This window comes from Elephas maximus, chromosome 17 (genome assembly GCF_024166365.1).
Source record: "Elephas maximus indicus isolate mEleMax1 chromosome 17, mEleMax1 primary haplotype, whole genome shotgun sequence".
Classification (NCBI taxonomy): domain Eukaryota; kingdom Metazoa; phylum Chordata; class Mammalia; order Proboscidea; family Elephantidae; genus Elephas; species Elephas maximus.
In genome coordinates, this window is record NC_064835.1 from 29,072,839 (window position 1) to 29,093,293 (window position 20,455).

Here is a 20,455-nt window from a genome sequence, read left to right on the forward strand (position 1 = left end):
CCAAACCCACCATCGAGTCAGTTCTAACTCGTGGTGTCCCCATATGTTACAGAGTAGAACTGCTCCACAAGGTTTCCTTGGCTGTAATTTTCACAGAAGCAGATTGTCAGGCCTTTCTTCTGTGATTCTGCTGAGTGGGTTTGAACCGCCAACCTTGAAGTTAGTCGAGCACAAACCACTCACCACCTAGGCATCTGGATGCACGGTAATGTCTATCAAGAACCACGCCCATCGTGTCCAGTGAGGTCATTAAAGCTGTTTATAGCTAATCCTTTCCATGTTGTTTTATTTTTTTCATAAATAGTGTCCTTTTGTAGTTCCTGCAACTTCTTTCTCTTTGATTCCTTTCCTGATTTGTCATGGTTGTTTTATATTTGAATCCTGTTCTGTGAGGTGCTGGTCATTGTTTCTGGCTTAGTTTCATGAGGTCAAAGCTGAGGCAGATCACTAAAGAAATCTTCAGAAGTATGGGGCTTTGACTTTCTGAGGCAAAACATTCCATTTTCTCCTCATAGTGAGAAAGGAAAATAGTGCAAGTTCATAGAACCGTGGGCTTCAAGGGCCCTTGAGAAGTTTGCCTGGCCCTTTCTCTCCTTCCTCTAGTCAGGACTGTACATGAATCACCCCAAAATTTAGTAACCTATGCTGTTTTTCTTTAAAAGGAAATGCTGTAACCTTTTTTGGCCTACTGTTCTAAGGAAGGTCAATTGCCTAGCATTTATTAGCCTTTCAATAGCTGTTGAATGACAAAGTTAAAAGAGAAATTGAATGTTTTCAAAAACAAGCTTATTCTTAAAAACAGCGGCGGCGGGGTGGGGGGTGATAGTTGACCTCCTTTAACTTCACAAGGGGGAAGGAGGACCAAGATCAACAGCCTAAGGCTGATTCCTGTGAGGCAGGGGTCAGACATGCCTTTCTCTCTCCGCCATCTTTACCAACTCTGACACTGTCCCTCCCAGGGCACTCTCTACTGCTCTGCTGGGCTCATTGCAGTGGCCACACACAACTCACAGCCCATACTTAGGATTATGGGGTTTATTAGGAAAGTAGCAGGTTCCAGTACAGGCTCAGGAGTGTTCTACAGTCCTTCCATCAGAACAGCCTCTTCCCAGCCGTACTAGCAAGCACCCCTCTCCCTGGCCCTCAGTCTCTACCCAAAGGCTCTCGATTTTCTCGCTCCAAGGGCTGGGAAGCCCACTGTGCAGCTCTCTGCTGTTGCTTCTTGCCATCTTGAGGGTTACAGCTCCCTCTGTGTTTCCAGCTTCCAGGAGCTTCTAAGCACAGGAATCCTGGGCCCAAAGGACACATTAGCCCTTCTTCCTTGGTGGTGGTTGGATTCTGCCTTTTCTGCCTCTGGGGTGGCTTATTTCAAGCCCAGATGGATGGCAAAACTGACCAGTCCCCTTGGTGGACTACAGTTACCATATCTGCACAGTCCCGCCTAGTCACCAAGGTGGGAATTACAAGACTGTGGTAAAAAAAATCACACAAAATGATCCATCATGCTGCACCGTTTTTATTTGGTATTGTGCTACTTGGGTTTTAAACGTAATTAAGAACCCATGATGGGCGTTGTCATGGATTGAATTGTATCCCCCCAAAAATGTGTGTCAACTAGGTTAGGCTTTGATTCCCAGTATTGTGTGGTTGTCCTCCATTTTATGATTGTAATTTTATGTTAAGAGCATTAGGATGGGATCGTAACACCACCCTTACTCAGGTCACCTCCCTGATCCCCAGTGTAAAGGGAGTTTCCCTGGGGTGTGGCCTGTACCACCTTTTGTCTCTCAAGAGATAAAAGGAAAGAGAAGCAGAGAGTTGGGGACCTCATACCACCAAGAAAGCAGCAGTAGGAGCAAAGCGTGTCCTTTGGACACAGGGTCCCTGCGCCCGAGAAGCTCCTCGACCAGGGGAAGATTGAGCTCAAGGACCTTCCTTCAGAGCCAACAGAGAAAGCCTTCCCCTGGAGCTGACACCCTTTTTTTTATCCATTATATCTGTTTGAAACATTGTGCACTTGAACATAGACTTGAAAGTAATCTTGTAAAATATGTAAGCTGGACTCCAGTGATTGCTTTTTTGTGTTTTTTAATGTTGGAGAAATTTGGTCTGTTTTCTTTTTAGTAAATTCGAAGAATAATTTTACATCTACCTTGTGTCTTTCTTACACATCTATCCTTGGTTTTCCTGTTAATGGGTTTGGGTTACATGTTCACAATGTAGGAACTTCTGAGATGTTTTGCCAGGTGTCAACAGCAAATTCACTGAGTCACAACATCCAGCTACACTTGAGTTTTTAATTAAAAAATTTGCCAAGCTTTCATGTCCTCAAAATATAACTTTTTTTTTTTTTATTGTCAAACTCAGTACTGTTTAAGTTAGAAATCAGGGAAACAAAAAGGGGTGGGGGGGACTCGGTGAATATTCTTTCTAAATATTTGTATTATGACAGAAGAGTCTTCCCTTCTTTAAGACTTGTCACATTTCGGCTCATGATGATTCTTTCCGGGATCACCCAGACTTGGATCAATCTGCATTTATACGTAGCATGTTGTATGTGCTATGTTGACATGAAGGCATCACCATACATACCTCACAGTAATAACAAATTTAATTCTTAAGGACTCTTTGGAACAGGAAGTCTTACCCTTGAAGATTTATTTAATCTAATTTTTAATAAATAACATGTCATTCGTGATGGAATTGTTCATATGGTCACATTTTTGAAAGTCTTCTTCCTTAGCAACATACGTCGTCGTTTCCAGGATATACCTAGAATGTCATAGGAAGGAAAGTAGTGACAAAGAAAGACGTTACCATTCTTTGCACAGTAATATCAACTTCAGTCCCTAATATCTAATTCAAATCAGGTTTTAATTTGGATGTTTCAGTTTTCCTCCTTGAAACAGTTTTATTCCCTATGTGTGATGTATTATTTCCGTTTTGTAATTGAAAATAACTGATAAAAACAGTATCTGAGCTCTTGAGCCTTGTCTTGCTATAACAGACATACCACAAGTGGATGGCTTTAACAAAGAGAAATTTATTCTCTCACAGTCCAGTAGGTTAGAAGTCTGAATTCAGGGCACCAGCACCAGGGAAAGGCTTTCTCTTTCTGTTGGCTCTGTAGGAAGGTCCTTGTCTTCAATCATCCCCTGGTCTAGGAGCTTCTCTGCACAGGAACCCTGGGTCCAAAGGACTTGCTATGCTCCTGGTGGTTGTTTCTTGGTGGTGTGAGGTTCCCGTGTCTCTATTCACTTCTGTGGTTTGTATCTCAAAAGATAGTGGTTTAAGTCACAATCTAATCTTGTAGATGGAGCCCTGCCTCATTAACATAACTGCCACTAATCCCATCTCATTAACGTCACAGAGATAGCATTTACAACACATAAGAAAATCACATCAGATGACAAAATGGTGGGATCACACAATACTGGGAGTCATGGCCTAGCCATGTTGATAGATATTTTTGGAGGATATAGTTCAATCCATAATAAGCCTAGAATATTAATACGGTTTATTTTCGGATTTGAGTTAAAGGGCTTTCTAGAATTTGGGCTTATACTTCTCAATCCTTGAGAGCTTTCAGAAACCATACAGACCTCTAACGAGGTCATTCTCACGTTGTTCAGGTGTGGGTCATTGTTTCCTGTAAAATGCCAAGAATAAGTGGTATCAGTCCGCCATTTTCTTGACCAGTGCCCATGTTAAAGCACATTTTCGGGAATTGAGTACATTACAGATAGAACTGGATGGAAGTTAAGAGGGTGTCAGACACAATTTAGGGCTAAGAGTAGGAGCCAACCCAGCTACCCATAGATAGAGGAAATGCTTCAAGATGGGGGTAAGTGGAGGAATCAGATCCTGACAGTTGAAACATAATTCCTGTGTATCAACCCTGTGTGTTACCAGGTGGAAACCCCAGGTTCTTGCTCAGCATGACTCATATTGGCCAAGAAATGAGAGACCAAAGTGAGAAAGCAGAAAAGCACCTTTGTTTCATTGCACAAGGAAAGGAGTGAGAGCTGCCGCCGCCAAGACTGCTCCCCAAGTTACTTTTCAGGGGTTTACAAGGAAGGAGTTCACACAAGTTATGTCAGCAACATTTTTAATCCCATTACACAGGCGCAGTAGGGTTTACACGTAACTTCAAAGCTGTGGGGGAGGAAGCCAAGCAAAGGAAACAGGATTCTGATGCAAAGCAGCTTGAGGTTCTGCCGAATGTGTATTTTGTGCGTTAAGCAAAAAAAACTAAACCCATTGCCGTCAAGTCGATTCCAACTCGTAGTGACCCTACAGGACAGAGTAGAACTGCCCTCTAGGGTTTCCAAGGAGTTCCTGGTGGATTTGAACCACCGACCTTTTGGTTAGCAGCCGTAGATCTTAACCACTATGCCAGCGGGGTTTCTATTTTGTCCATTAGGAGGAGAAAAATGGAATGTTTGTTTTATACACTGATGGGAGAGGCTGCAGTGTATACTGTAAAAGGGAATTCACCAGTTACCTGGGCAAAACACTTCATTTAATGAGATCACTGTGACAAGCCTGCTGAGTGCTCATCTGTAGGACCTCCTGTTGGATGTCTCTTCCTTCCTCTCTGCCCTCATAGCTGCTAAAAACCAGATGTGTCGGCATAACTCCAAAAGCCACAAGAAGAGGGGTTTGATTTCTTCCCAAGTCAGAGGATGACTATCTTTTTAATCTTAAAAAAATGAAGTTAACCCCATTCTGTCTTGATGCTAAAAAAGTGAGCCTTTTTTATTTTTTTCGATTTAAAAAATAGAGGAAAGAAAGCTTGCTGTAAACATGACAGATTCTTTTAAAGCAAGAAGTGTACCACCTTCTCAGGCTACTGTCACTTGTAGATCTTTTATTTCCAGGCAAAGATGCTGCCAGAGCTTTTCTCTGCATTCGATGTTTCAGTCTGCCACGCACCCGTGTGTATTCGCCCAAGTTCCTTCTGGCATGTTAATTGTTTGCGCTGAAGACTACATACTGGAAACCCACGGAGAGACACATGGCTCAGAATGAGGAAGGCAGGCTGGGAGGTCTCGCTGGCCTCTTGCCTGGAGAGAGGAGCCCGTGTTGTTTTCTTTGCTAGCACTACAATGCTAGGAGAGCAAAAGCTGCGTGGTTCTTGGATGTTTTCAAAGTCACGTGTCCTCTAATCTGTGCAAACTTAATTCATCTTGGTAACCAGTCCCTTTTGTCTTGTCCCTTTCCTGTGTTTCTTATGTATTTGTCCTAGAACACTCCCCTTTATATCTACATTTTTCCCTTCTCCTGCCAGATACAAGCATTCTGTTTCCTGTGCAGCTAACATGTTTCAAAGTATGGGTCGTATCTTTATATATGTGTTTATATATATATATATATGTATATAAAATAATATTTTGTGTCTTTGGTGAGAGTTTACACAGCAAATTAGATTCCCATTTAACAATTTGTATACAAATTTTTCAGTGACATTGTTTACATTTTTCACTGTACGTCAACGTTCTCATTAATTCCATTCTGGTTGTTCCGTTCCCAATAATCTAGTTTTCCTGACCTCTTACCTTCTCATCTTTGCTTTAGGGTAATTGTTGACCAATGGGTCTCATATAAATGATTTTTTAAAAGAATGCAATATTCACAGGTTATATTCTTTTATTTTCTGAGCCACTTCTTTTATTTAGCTAAGAGGTAACCTCAGGGGATAGTTTTAGTTCCAGGCTTAAAGAGTCAGGACAGTAGTCTCAGGGAGTCTTCTAGCCTCAACCGGTCTAGTAAGTCTGGACTTTTTAAGAATATGAGTTCTGTTCCATGTTTGTTTTTTTTTTTCCAGTTCTATCAGGATCTACCTATCGTGGCCCAGCTCAAAACAGCCATAGCGATAGCCAGGCACCATCTAGTTCTTCTGGTCTTAGGGTAGATGAGGCCATGGTTTATGTAGACTATTAATCCGGTAGATTAGTTTCTTTGCTGAGTGTGGTTTTCTTCTTTCTGTCTTGTTCTAGATGAGTAGAAACCAATACTTGTAACTTAGATGGACACTTGCAAGCTTTTAAGACTCCAGACACTACTCACTAAAGTAGAATGTAAAATATAAACTTTATGAACTGTATTACACCAATTGACTGAGTGGTCTTATGAGACTGTGGGTCCTAAGGCTTCAAACCCAGAAGCCCAAACTCACGAGGTGTTTGGTTATGTCTAAGAAGTATCTGTAACTGTGCCACCTGTGTGGTTTATTAAACAGTCATGTGTTGCTTAACATCCATGATTAGTTCTGTGAAATAGGACGTTATATAATTTTGATGTTATATGAACGGCATGTTACATACTTAGCAAAGCTATATGAGATATCTTTTGTTTCACTTCAAAATCGATACTTCTCCTTTGCCTCTTGCTGCTATCGCTAGCTCTGGTTTTGCTGCATTTGGAAGCCGTGATGCCCTTCACAATAATATTTTTGAAAGAAAGTTAAACAGAGATAATGCTGCAAACTCAAAGACATGATTGGATGCTGCTGCCTATGAGTTGAAGCACACACTGTTATATGGTAAACTTTATTTGTAAGTAGGGGAAGTTCACATTAAAATAATGATAGAAAGATAGTACAGTACATACATAAGCCAGTAACATAGGTGTTTATTATGACTATCAAAACATATGTGTTATAGGTTACATATGTACTGTACCATTATATGCCTGGCAGTGCGGTCACTTTGTATACAAGAGACAGGAGATACACATGTTGCATATGGGAAGCTGTCACGTTCACTACATCAGGTCACGTCTGCTACATCCCGTTCTACCATCAGAATTTCTGAACTCCATTACAATCTTGTGGGACTGTGGACATATATGCAGTCGGATGGTGCCCAAATGGACATTAGGGATATATGTATACATAGCTGTATATGGATACATCTGTGTCTGTGTACATATGTACACACACAAATATATATACTCTTACACGTATAGGCATATATACACGTATGTTACCACACTTTTTCTTTTTTGCAGAAGTGGTGGTGGTGTTGCAAAATTATATGTGTCTTATCCTTTTCTCTTGTGGCATCATTTACCTTGGTCAGACTGTGTTCGTGTGCTTCATCCACATTTGGTGCTACGTTTCCAGTCACCAAAGCTAACAAGTGTCTGCTGTCTAGAGAGTGATTACCCATCCCCGCCCACAGCCCTGGCAACCACCAATCAATGTTGATCTCTGTATACCTAACTGTTCTTGTCTTCTTATAAAAGTACGATCATACAGTATTTGTCCTTTCGTGATTGACTTGTTTCACTCACCATGATGTCCTCCAGATTCATCCACGTTATAATATGTTTCAAGAACTCATCATTATTCTTTATGGCTGTGTTGTATGCCATTGTATGTATGTACCACATTTTGGTTATCCATTTGTTCGTAGGTGGGCACTTAGGTTGTTTCAATTTTTTTGTTATTGTGAATAGTGTTGCAGCGAACATAGGTGTTCAATGTCTGTTCGTGTCTCTCTGTCATATCTTATATGAAGACTGAGGCCGTAAAATTTTTGTTAATGAGTTTGTTTTCTGAGCATTTACCAAGTGTCTGACTTTGATCTTGCCATGCTCTGTTGGCCTCTGTTGGCAGAAAGGCATTTTCCACTTCTGCTATACATAGCTAGTTCTGTTAAAATGAAGACTCAAATAATGATCAGGTAAAGAAATAAATGGGTGAACTAGTTGGTTAGGAATTTAGGAATCTTGTGTAAGACTTTTACAGTGAGCATTGAAGCTTTTAAGCAGTAACTGCTTAACTCTAAAATAGATTCTCTTTTTTTCCCCTCTTGTAAAAACAATACTCTAGAAGGAATAAGATAGCATTTATGCTTAGATGCCACTGGCGTATACATGTCAGGTTGTGAGTATCATATGAGGCATCCTTTAGACTGAAGAAAAGATGTTATTAGAAAACAGGATGCGTAAATAATCCAGTGTTGGGTGGGCATATTGAATTACTTCTTATTCGTTGTCTAAATAAGAAGACCCAAAACATTCCAGTAATGACTTGTCAGGAGCTATTGGACATTTTTTTTTTTTCTTAATTTTAGTAGATGGAATGGACCTTCAGAACAGTTGACTTGGTAAAGAGAAAAAGTCCAAAAGCTTAGTATTCAGGGTAGATGTCAAGAATTGACCGCCTATCAATAGAATCCAGCAAAAATGACCTTGGGTATTTTCCAAGAGAAAAACGATTCGACTGACATAGGCTTCTGGTGGTGAGACATACCTAACAAATAATGATTGTCGTCTGAAAGAGTTGCTTCGCAACAACCAAAAAAATATGGATACGGTAACACAGATATGTATACAGGCATATAAATATGAGTATGAATATGTGGGTACATATGTGTGCATAGAAAGAAGTATCTATAGGCCTATGTACATTACAAGTATGTGTGTGCATATAGGGGACACAGGTACAGATACTTCTTAGACGTAACCAGACACCTCACAGAATTGGTTTTCTGGAGGTTGAAGATGTAGGGCCATAGTCTCATGGAACAACTCCGTCAATTGGCATAATATAGTTCATAAAGTTATGTTCTACATCCTAGTTTGGTGAGTAGTGTCTGAGATCTCAAAAGCTTGCAAGCAGCTAAAATACAGCTGTTGGTCTCTACTCATCTGGAACAAAAGAGAAAGAAGGAAGCCAAAGACTCAGGCAAGAAACTAGTCTACAGGACTAGTAGTCAACACGAACAACAGCCTCCTCTGCCTTGAGACTGGAGGAACTAGATGGTGCCTGGCTATCACTACCGACTTTTCTAATCAGGGCCACATTTAATGGATCCTTACAGAACAAGAGAAAAACATGGTACAGAACCTCAAATTCTTAAAACGTTCACTTAGTGGACCCGCTGAGACTAAGGGACTCCCTGAGACTATCACCCTGGTATACATTTCAAACCTTACACCAAAAGTATCCCTTGAAATCACTTGTTAGCTAATAACAGATTGGATCATAAATAATACCACCCATGAGTAATGAATGAGCTTCTTTAAAAAAAAAAAAAAATCAACAATAGGTGATCAAATGGTCAAAATTACTCTAAAGCAAAGATGAGAAGGTAGTGGGGCAGGGAAACGTTACAACCAGAATGGAATGAATGCGAATATAATGACATTCTGAGAGAATTGTAACCAACGTCACTGAATAATTTGTGTAGATACTGTTAAATGGAAACCCTGGTGGCATCGTGGTTGAGAACTACAGCTGCGCTAACCAAAAGGCTGGAGGTTCAAATCCACCAGGTGCTCCTTGGAAATCCTATGGGGCAGTTCTACTCTGTCCTTTAGGTTCGCTATGAATCGGAATTGACTCAACAGCAGTGGGGTTGGTTTTGGTTTTATTGTTAAATGGGAACCTAATTTGCTGGGTAAGCTCTCACCTTAAGCACAATAAAAAAAAATTTTTTTTAAGTGCTTCATCCAGCTTCTGAATTTACTTAACTGCCATGATTAAGTCACCAGAGTGCCTACTTTGAAGCAGCTAATACACATTACACAGAATTTAAGTAAATCTACTTTCTAGAATGTAGGAGCATAACTAAGAGCATAGGATCGGGAGGCAGACTGCATTGGTACTACACAGAGCCCAACTCTTCTGTGCCTCAGTGTTCTTGTCTGTAAAATAGGACAGTAGTAATAGTACCTCAGGATCATGGGGATTAAATTAGTTAATATTTGCAAACTGTGTGGCATATGGTAGGTACTTTGTAAGACTTTTTTACATAAAACTGTGGTTTAGTAGCTGAATTAAACTTTGAACTCTGAAGATACCCATCTTTAAAACTTAATAAGAACTAAACTACTTCCCTAGTCGTCTTTCACAATGCACAGTGTTTGTCTTATGCTGAGTTCTCTACAGAAGCAAAACTAATAAAGCATATAAATATATGCAGAGAGAGATTTATATCAAGGAAATGGCTCATGCAGTTGTTGAGGCTGGAACGTCCCAAGTCCACAGGTCAGGATAGAAGCTTCTCCTGATTCACATAGCTGCAGGGGCTGGCGAGCCCAGGATCGGCAGGTCAGGGGCTCTTGCTCGTAGACTACAAAGATTGACAAATCCCAAGATTAGCAGGCAAGACTGCAGGTGAGCTGCTAGCTCAAGTCCCCAGAGTGGAGGTCACACAAACAGAAACCAGCTGCAGGATCCAGTGCAGCAAAAGCCCCCGAGCCTTGCCAGAATGTCTGTCTATATTTATTGGAGGCCACATGCTCAGAGAAACTTCCTTTCAACTGTTTGGCTACTCACAGCGTATCCCATCATGGAGGTGATCATATTATATCAAATCTCATCATGGAAGTAATCCCAACATCATACTATTGCCAAACCACTGAGAATCATGGCCCAGCCAAATTGGCACACAGCCTTAACCATCACAGTGTTTTACGTGGATGTAATAGGTTTAGATGATGGGTTTAGGGAACCCATATTTAAGGAAAAAACATGTACCCTTTCTGTTGCATACCTTTTAAAAATAAATGGATGGGTTGTCTTGTGTGTGGGAGAAGTAACCAGCCTTCACTGCTTCTCCAATCTAGAGCATAGACTCTTTAGAGTAGGAAGTGTTCTAATGGCAATTACATCCTGACTGCTGGCATTAGCAAACTGGGAAGCTGCTAGGCTCTCAGAAATGATTCATACAGTTAAGGGAGGGTGGCAAAACCATTACCTGATGTACATCCTACGTTTAACAAAATAGTTGAGTTTCAGAAAAATTCAGCTTGCATTTTGTGTAGGTATTTCCTATTTGTCTGGTTGTAAGAATCACGTGAAGAGTCTGGAGATTCTGGTTCAGTACTCTGCAGGAGAGCCTAGGAGCGTAGACTTTCTCTAAGTATCCCGGGTGATTATTCAGTTAAGGCAAGATTCGCTTTCTTACCAGCTTTCTTAACAACTATTTTAGTTACTAGCGCTGCTTTAATAGAAATACCACTAGTGGGTGGCTTTAACAAGCAGAAATTTATTTTCTTGCAGTTGAGGAGGCTAGAAGTCTGAATTCAGGGTACCGGCTCTAGGGGGAGTCTGTCTGTTTTGGAGGAGGGTCCTAGGCAGTCATGTTCATGTATCTTCCCCTCTGTGTGTGCTTGCTTGCTTTTAATCTGCTTTTTTATATCTCAGGAGTTTGAGGTAAACACACCCTACACTAATACTGCCTCATTAACATAACAAAGAAAACTCATTCCCAAATGGGATTATAACCATAGTTATAACTTGATTCCAACTCATATCGACTCTATAGGACAGAATAGAGCTGCCCCCTAGGGTCTCTAAGGCTATAATTTTTACAGAAACAGACTGGCACATCTTTCTCCCGAGGGGTAGCTGGTGCGTTCCAGCCTCCAGCCTTTCAGTTAGCAGCTTTAACCCCTGTGCCACGAGGGCTCAGCTACAGGTATAGGGGTTAGGATTTACAACACACACTTTGGGGGGATACGATTCAATCCATAACATCAGCAGAATCAAAGATTTGAATAGAAAGGTGATCTACTTCCGAACTCGTATCTGTGATTTTATATTAGTGACAGTGATATCAAAGAAGCATTCTATTATGTGTGATGAAATATGGGGGGGGGGGGCGATGAGCCTTCTGTTTACCAGAAAAATTAATTCAGCAGACTTTAAAAAATATTTTAATAAAGAAAAAAGCTTTCTAATAAAACGCTAAACTTCCAGTAATAGTAGTTCAGTTCTTTCCAAATACTGCATATGAAACACACAGAACTGCAGTATATGCATCGTCTTCCGTAGTGTGTGCATACTGAAAGTATTACTGCTATTTTAGAACTAACAGTCCTTAGATTTAGCAAACTTATTAATGTTCTGAGCGGTTAAAAATTCTCTTTGTAATTCTTCTTCCACAGTCAGTCTTTTCCTTTTGCTAGTTATCTCGTCACCTGGAGGTAGTTGATCGGTTTCCAAACATCTTTGCTTGGTAATACTTTTACCCCTTTTCACAGTGTCTTGATTTAAAAGTCTAGTTAGCTAGAGAGACATGCCCTGCTGCCTCTGAGGACATAGTTGTCTAGTAAAGAAGGAATGTTTCATCAGCAAATTAGTATTGATTGTTCTGTTCTTGACTTGCTGATTTCTTCAGCTGATATTAAGTGGATGATTGGGGCTATTATTAGCACACTGATCATGAGTCCTCCCTCCCCAAGCCTGTTTCATGTGGAAGGATAACAGGTATTTCCTAAACTCCGCGACGTGATGACCAGTCGTTGACATGAGTTGACATTGTTTTTTGGGGAGCACTCCAGGAGCAAAAAGCAAGGTGGCAGTATGGAGCACCAAAATCCTATAATTTCAGAGGTTACTTCTTTTAGATGAACTTAAGTTTGGAACTCTGGTTAACTAATGAATTTCTGTTAAGCAGGGGATATCGCCAGAATACCATTAGGATATACAACTTATTAAGCTAGTATTTACTGTTTATACTATTTTGAATTGTATGGTTTAAAGATCTAATCATCGTCCATGGTGTTTAATCTATTTTAGAAACTGGATGGCTTCTACAGGGAGCCAGGCCTCTGATATAGACCAGATTTTTGGATTCTTCAGTGATGGCGCACCCCCCACCAAAAAGCCCAGGTAAACAAGGGAAGGGAATCTGACGTAGTAAATTAGCATTCATGTTGGATAAAGAAAACTAACTTGCCCTGTATTCCAGTTGTTTTCACTAATTAATATTGACCTTCATTTTAAAAAGTCAACTTGTTTTTATTTTGGATTTAATCTTTAGTTTTTATCAAGGTCATACATGTAGCTAATTTTAAAAGTTAGTACCTCAAGACTCCACTCCTTGTCAGAGACCATCACCTTCAACTTTTTTTATGTTTCTTCTAGTATTTACATCCATATTTGTAAATATTCTATGTGTACTGTTGTTTTTTAAGCTTTTTGTTTTATTTCTAATTACAGAAGATAAAGATTAACCTTGCTGTCATGAATCCCCCCGAGTTGCAAAACCACCCCCTCCCAGACATCACACATCGCACACGTTGCCCACCACCTCCCAGTATGTTTTAAATTGCCATTTTTGGTTAAATCAGTTTTTAGTATTTATAACATTATAATAGTTTAAATATTATTTATAGCTGAGTGTAGTAATATGCTATGATTACATTTCCTTTCTGAATTATTTTCCCCTATTTTGTTAAAAGATGTTCTCATTTTTTTCCTTTTTTTTTTTTTTGCTTTGTTTTCTGTGTACCTGTGATTAATTTCTTCCCAAAGTCTGTGACAAAAGAATAAATCTCCTAGACATGGTGAAACACATCAGTAGATTAACAGATTTATTTGCTTCTCGGGTCCTTCTCTCTGGGCTCTGTTCGCTTTGGGCAGTTGCTCTGCAGGCCTGCTGCATTTCCAATATTGCCCCCTCCCTTTACCATCATCCTTAGAATTATGTCGCTCCTTGTTATGGATTGAATTGTGTCTCCCAAAATGTATCAACTTGGCTAGGCCGTGGTTCCTACTAGTGTTGTGTGGTTGTCCACCATTTTGTGATCTGATGTGATTATCCTATGTATCGTAAATCCTAACCTCTGTGATGTTAATGAGACAGAATTAGAGGCAGTTATGTTAATGAGGCAGGACTCAATCTAAAGGATTAGGTTGTATCTTGAGTTAATCTCTTCTGAGATATATATGAAAGAATCAGAGAGGAAAAGGGACCTCATGACACCAAAAAAGCGCTGGTAACGGAGCACATTGTTTGGACCTGAGATCCCTGTGCTGAGAAGCTCCTAGACCAGGGGAAGATTGATGACAAGGACATTCCCCCAGAACTGACACAGAGAGAAAGCCACCCCCTTGAGCTGGCACCCTGAATTTGAACTTCTAGCCTCCTAGGCTATGAGAGAGTAAATTTCTGTTTGTTAAAGCCATGCACTCGTGGTATTTCTGTTATAGCAGCACTAGATGACTAAGACACTCCTCTTTTGGATCCGGGGTTTCCTGGATCTCATGCCTTGTTTTTTCTTGTCCTCCTTCATTTCATTTTGCTGAAGTATATCCTCATGTGGCTTCCTTAGTAAGGATCCATAGGAGAACAGTTTATGAAGACATTTGAAACTGTCTTTATCATGCTCGTGTTTGATGGTTTGGCTAAATATAGAATTTTAGGTAGCAAATAATTTTCTAAGAATTTTGAAGGCATTGCCCATTTTCTGCCGACACGTAACTGTTCCTGCCAAAATAGCCGCTTGTATTCAGATTTCCAGTCCTTTGGACTGTGTGTCCTCTTATTATTAGAAATTCGTAAGGCTCTGTTTTATCTTCATTAATCTGAAATTTTACAATAATGCGTCTTCACTTAAAAGAAATTTTCTTGTGTTATTTGATAATTTCCTTTACGAATTTTTCTCTATCTTTGTAAAACTCTTGTTTTCAGACTTCTGGATTAAGTCTCTAATTTTCTTGAATTTTTTTCATTCCTTTTTTGTTTTTTAATTCTGCTTTTAGAAGATTTTCTCAATTTTATCTTCTAACCTTATGAATTAATTATTTTTGTTTACAAGAAGTCTTTTTGTTTTCCTATTCTTTTTTTATAGCATTCTGTTCATATTTCATAGATGCAATTTTTTTTAAAGCTAAGTGAGAATATAGTTTTCATTTAAATTTTCCTTCTTTCTCTTGCATTGTCTCTTGTTTCCTCCAAATTCCTTTCTGTCTGCTAGTTTGTTTGGGTCTAACTCTCGTGTTTGGGACTTCCCTCAAATATAAGATGACCCTTGTTTTGTCTGCTCATATTTAAGAGAAGACTCTAAAAGGCCAGTTGGAAGATCTCTGTGTGCATAAGGACTTGTTCGTGATGGGGTTCCCTGTAGATATCAAGCATGGGCCAGGCTCGGCAGATGAGGAGCTCCTACCTGGCAGAATCTGTGGGTCTTTTCTCTCACACTCAATTTCTCCAAATAAGAATCCTTCCATCTTCTAACTAGATACGGGGTGGGGTGCAAGTAAAAGGTTGGCTGCCAGTGATCTGGGAATCTCCCCCAGGGGAAGGGGGTTGGAGGGAGTCTTATATTTCACACACAGACTGACTTATCTCCCTGTTTTCACACTCCCACCCTGTCCCCCTGAGCTGTGCCAGTGACCCCAAATACAGAGTCCTATGGCTCAGCCTTTCCAGAAGGCAAGTCTCCAGCCTTCTGCCAGGAGGGGAAGGACATTCAGAGTTCTGACTGCTTCAATTACACACTTGCAATTAATTTGCCTATTTTAGCCCCACCTGCACCTTCATCTTCAAATGAACTAGAATATTCCCAAGGTTCTACAAGAATTGGCTTTTACTTTACAATTTCTAAAATTGTATTGACCTCTATTGTCTGCTGTTCTTTTCCCATTCTCCTTATAAATTTATGCATTTAAAAAAAAAAAAAAAAAAACTCTTTTATTAGTGGTTTTGGGAAGGACCCGAAATAAAACACAGCTGTTAATTTTTTCCTTTTTAACTGAAATTTTAAATTAAGGAAAAGTATAACTCAGATCTATACATATGTATGGTAAAAATTCAAATAGTACAGCAATATCAGGTGAGAAGTAGGAGTTACTTATCCCCCCAGGCCCACTTCCCAGAGTGAGCCACTGTTTACAGTTGTTGCAAATCCTAGAAATTTTCCGTGCGTGTGTTTGTATATGTTCCACTCCCCTGATTCCCCTGAGCTGACATTCATTTTTCATCATTTGCTTCTGATATCTATTATCAGTCTTTCCCAGTAGACTAAACTTTTGAGATCAGGGACTCCATTTTGTTCATAGGTACACTTTTAGTGCAGTTTTTAGGTTTTTCATATTTATCAAATGACAGGATGCAGGGACTGGTGAAAGGGAACCCAAAATGAGGTTTCCCAAGACTGAAAATAATGTCCCTTTTTTAGATTATGCCAAAATGCTGATCCTGTTTTTATTCATTTTGTTATCATTTGGACAGAAGGTTGCAGATGGCAATTTCTTGGGTAAAAGCATACTGTCAGCAGTTATTAAAGTGAAGAAACATATTTCAAACAGGGATTTTAATACAGTCTCCAGAATAAGGAGAGAGGTTCAGAAAACAAACAAAAACTTGCCCCATGCTATCTTGCATGAAGCTTCAGGACAGAAGTCTGTCTGTGCTTATTATCATGCTGAGAAAAGAATGTTTTTCATTTTTTGTCGTATCCTCTGAATAGTTATTTCTTTGTTGTTTATTTAAGTATGTGAGATTCCTGTGTTCTCAGAATTCTGATGGCCACTTTATTATTCTTTTCTTGCCTGAGGAAATGTAGAGAACTGAGGGCAGATTTGTTCCCATGTTGGCTATCTCATGCTCAGTTTTATCTTAATAATGTTTACAAAATTGGGGGTTAAATTTGTTACTGACTTTCTTTCATCTCTGTTGACATTACTCAACGATAGGAATCTAATTTTTTTTCCCTCTCTTTCTGGAATCCAAATCGTACATAAAAAAAAAATTGATGTCAGTTTAAAATACAATTTAGTTGTTAGAACTCTGCTGAGCTGTAATATATTTGTACCTTTTGCTAATATTAGTGGGTTTTCTTAGGTTGAGAGGAATATAAAGGAGAAAATTGCTTTCAAGATTACTTGTTAGGATTCCTGAAGTCAGTTTATTCCTTTGCAAGCACTAACACAATAGTCTGGTCTTTTTACTTGAGCTAGTTTGGAGAAGTGTCAGAAACTGGTATTTGTCATCTTGGTGACTATAAAAGTTATAGCTAAACCTATGGTTTTAGTCAAATTGTCTTTCACATGCCTCATACATGTTGGGTGTTCCCGTTTCTCTCACTTGTCTTACTTTTTTAGGAAGCTGCTTCCAAGCTTGAAAACTAAGAGGCCTCAGGAACTTGTGCTGGTGATCGGAACAGGCATCAGTGCTGCCGTTGCCCCTCAGGTTCCAGCCCTGAAATCCTGGAAGGGGTTAATTCAGGCCTTACTGGATGCTGCCATTGATTTTGATCTCCTGGAAGATGAAGAGAGCAAGAAATTTCAGAAGTGTCTCCATGAAGACAAGAACCTCGTCCATGTTGCCCATGACCTCATCCAGAAACTCTCTCCCGTGAGTAACCTGTGTGCCATGGCATTTGAAATCTCTCAAAACCGTGACTGCCATGCCACATACAGCAGGGATCTTCATTTCTAGATTGTGGATTTGCATCACAATTTGGCTCTCCTGCAAAATGTCTATTTATGGACCCTACTCAGTTATCTTGACCCCATTTCACTTTGGGTGTGTGTGTGCGTGTGTGAGAGAGAGAGAGAGATGTTGAGGCCTTTATATGTACAAAAATGAGACCTTGTCCTGTTAGCCTTGTGCTTTGAATTATTTTTGTTGGTGATAATTAATTTGCATTTACATTTTCCACACTCATTATTATAAAAGCCATATTCCCTAGCATCTGCATTTTAGGGGACCTCAGAAAGATTGGAAATATTCTTAGCACTTTATGGATGAAGCAGACCAGTTTTTAATGTCCTTTTTTTTTTTAATTAAAATATCTTATTGTGTTTTCAGTGAAAGTTTTCACAGCGAATTAGGTTTCCGTTTAACGATTTCTATACAATTTGTTCAGTGACGTTGGTTACATTTTTCACACCATGTCAGCTTTCTCATTATTTCCTTTCTGGTTGTTCCATTTCTGGTAATCTAGTTTCTCTGCCCCCTTTCCTTCTCATCCTTGCTTTTGAATAAATGTTGACTGCTTGGCCTCATATAGATGATTTTTTTAAAGGAGCACAGTTGTAAAAATGGTGTGTTGGGGGCGTCTGACCTCCCCTAACTTCACAAGGCAGGGAGGGAGAATCAAGAGCTACAGCCCAAGGCTGATTCCTATAAGGTGGAGGTTGGACGTGCCTTCACCTTCCAACCGTTTTACCAATTCTGACACCAACCGTCCCTCCCACGGCACTCTATTCTCTGCTGTGTTCGATAATTCGTTGCAGTGGCCACACAGAACTCACAGACAATACTCATAGTTATGGGGTTTATTAGAGAAGTAACAGGTTACAATTCAGGTTCAGGAACGCTCAGGATACAGTTCTTCCATCAGGACAGCTTCTTCTCAGCCGTGCTCTCAGGCACACCTCTCTCTGGTCCTTGGCCTCTGCCCTCCTTGGGCAAGTGTTAAGAAAGCTCTTTTAGCTCTGCTAATAAGTGCCCCAGGGCACCCTACTCTGCCAAGTAAGACGCTCAGCTCTAACTCCCTGGGTCAGCAAACCTGGATCTGCCAAATGCCTGGAAGCACCCTTCTGCCCAAAGGCACTCAGCTTTCTCGCTCTGTGGGCCAGGAAGCCCACCACACTGTCTCCTGCCGGTCTCCTGGTTCTGCTGCTGCCATTTCTCTGCTGCTGCTTCTCACTGCCTCTCATGGTCTCTGGTGACACAGCTCTCTCTCTGTCTCCTGGAAGGTCTCAGTACAGGGATCCCAGATCTAAAGGATGCACTCTGCTCCTATCTCTTCTCCTTGGTAGTAGTCAGGCCACCTCTGTCCACTTCTGGAATGGCTCATTTTACGCCTAAAGGGATGGCAAAACTGACCAGTCCCCTTCTTTAGGGTTCCATATACCTTATTTGCATGGTCCCATCCCCACAAGGGTGCTGTGAGACTTATTTGCATTATTAGCAAGCTGTCCAGTCTCCTTGGTGGGCCACAAGCACCACATTTGCATAGTCCTGCCCAGTCATTTGGTGGGAGTTACAAAGACTATGGCTGGAAGGGTCACATAAGTAATTCACTGCACCACAACAGTACTCACAGATGGTATTGTTTATTGTATGAGCCAGTCTGTTATTTAGCTAAAAAATGACCTCATAGAATAGTTTTGGTTCAAGATTTAAAGAGTATTTCAGGGTGATAGTCTTGGGGAGCCCTCCAGTCTCAACTGGTCCAGTGAATCTGAACTTTTTAAGACATTGAGTTCTGTTCACCATTTTGCTTCCATTCTCTCAGGATCCATATATTGTCTTCCTGAAGAGAATGGTCAAGCACCATCTAGTTCTTCTGGTCCCAGGATAGATGAGGCTGTGGTTTGTGTAGACTATTAGTCCTGTAGACTAGTTCTCTGAATATTTGGTTTCCTTTTTTCTCTTTTGCTTCAGATGCACAGTGACCAATTGTATCTTAGATGGCCACTTGCAAGCTTTTAAGACTGCAGACACTACTCACCAAATTAGAATGTAGAGCATAAACTTTACGTACTGTCTTATGTTATTTGACTGAGTTGTCCACAGGCTATGGTCCTAAGCTTTCAGACCCTGTAAACCAGTTCTGTGAGGTGTTTGCTTTAGTCTAAGAAGTACCTGTGTTTGTGTCCCCATGTGCTTTACTGCATATATGAATGTGTACACTTACATATATATACACTTGCATACAGATACATCTATCTGTGCCCATGTACATACATAAACATGTAACCACACTCCTGTTTTTTAATTGTTGTTGCACAGTTGTATATGTCATACCATTTACTAAAAACATCCATTTTTCTTGGGTACTTCTTAGTGACGTCATTTACCTTAGTCAGCCTGTGCATACTTTACACACATTCAGTGTTTTTAATGTTCATTTTAAAGGCAGTCACTGAAAATACTTTTACGGAATTTTGGTCTCGCTTTTTTGTCTTGTTCTATACTATCCACCTGAGCTGGGTACCAACTCCTGACATAAGTAAAAGGCCTCCTTGTCTTGCTTTGTCTTTAAGTTTCTTCAAGTCAGAATTTACCTGAGATGTATCAGGGACAATAGAATTCTTGCTCCTTGAAAAGTCAGTTATCAGTGATAAAGTTTTTTCTTCCAGACCCTAGGGCTATAGGAAAGAGGTGTCATTATAGGTTAGCTGAAAAAAAACGGGCCGTTAAAATTAATTTCCTCCTGTTTCACGACTCATTGCAGAAACTTAGATTGTTTTACTTCCTCTTTTCATTTCCTTGCCCTTCACTGGGAAACTAACCTAAAACATTGTAAAGATTTGATAGGTTTTAAAGAGCTAATGGGACTCGTCCCCCCTCAACTCATACCATATATAAAAATTAACTCAAAATGGATCCAAGATCTAAATGTAAGACTTAAAACTGTAAAACTCTTAGAAGAAAACATAAGCGTAAATATTCATGACCTCAGATTTTGCAAAGCATTTGTAAATAGGATAGCAAAAGCAGAATCAGCTAAAGAAAGAACAGTATGGTTAAAAAAGAGTTTGGTTGAAAATGGAACACTGAATATCTGATATTAAGGAATTAATATTAAAATTTTTAGGTATGATAGTGGTATTAAGGTTGTGTTTTCTATTTAATGGGGGGAGGCACTTACATTTTAGGGAACATACTGGAGTATATATGAATGAAATGGTACAATGTCTGGAAATTGCTTCAAAAAAATTTAATGGAAGGGGATGTGGTGGAAGGGGCGTTTA

The 20,455-nt window shown here is 39.9% G+C and overlaps 1 protein-coding gene across 4 annotated transcripts in view; it reads left to right on the forward strand.

The window, feature by feature from the left end:
• The window catches only part of FAM118B (family with sequence similarity 118 member B), a 75,848-nt gene that overhangs the window by 26,655 nt on the left and 28,738 nt on the right, over positions 1–20,455 (forward strand). For all 4 annotated transcript variants that reach the window (XM_049856520.1, XM_049856521.1, XM_049856522.1 and 1 more), the window contains exons 2-3: positions 12,539–12,631; positions 16,850–17,102. In XM_049856520.1, the coding sequence (XP_049712477.1) occupies positions 12,546–12,631; positions 16,850–17,102 (339 nt within the window). In that variant the 5' untranslated portion in view covers positions 12,539–12,545. The remainder of the gene's footprint in view (positions 1–12,538; positions 12,632–16,849; positions 17,103–20,455) is intronic.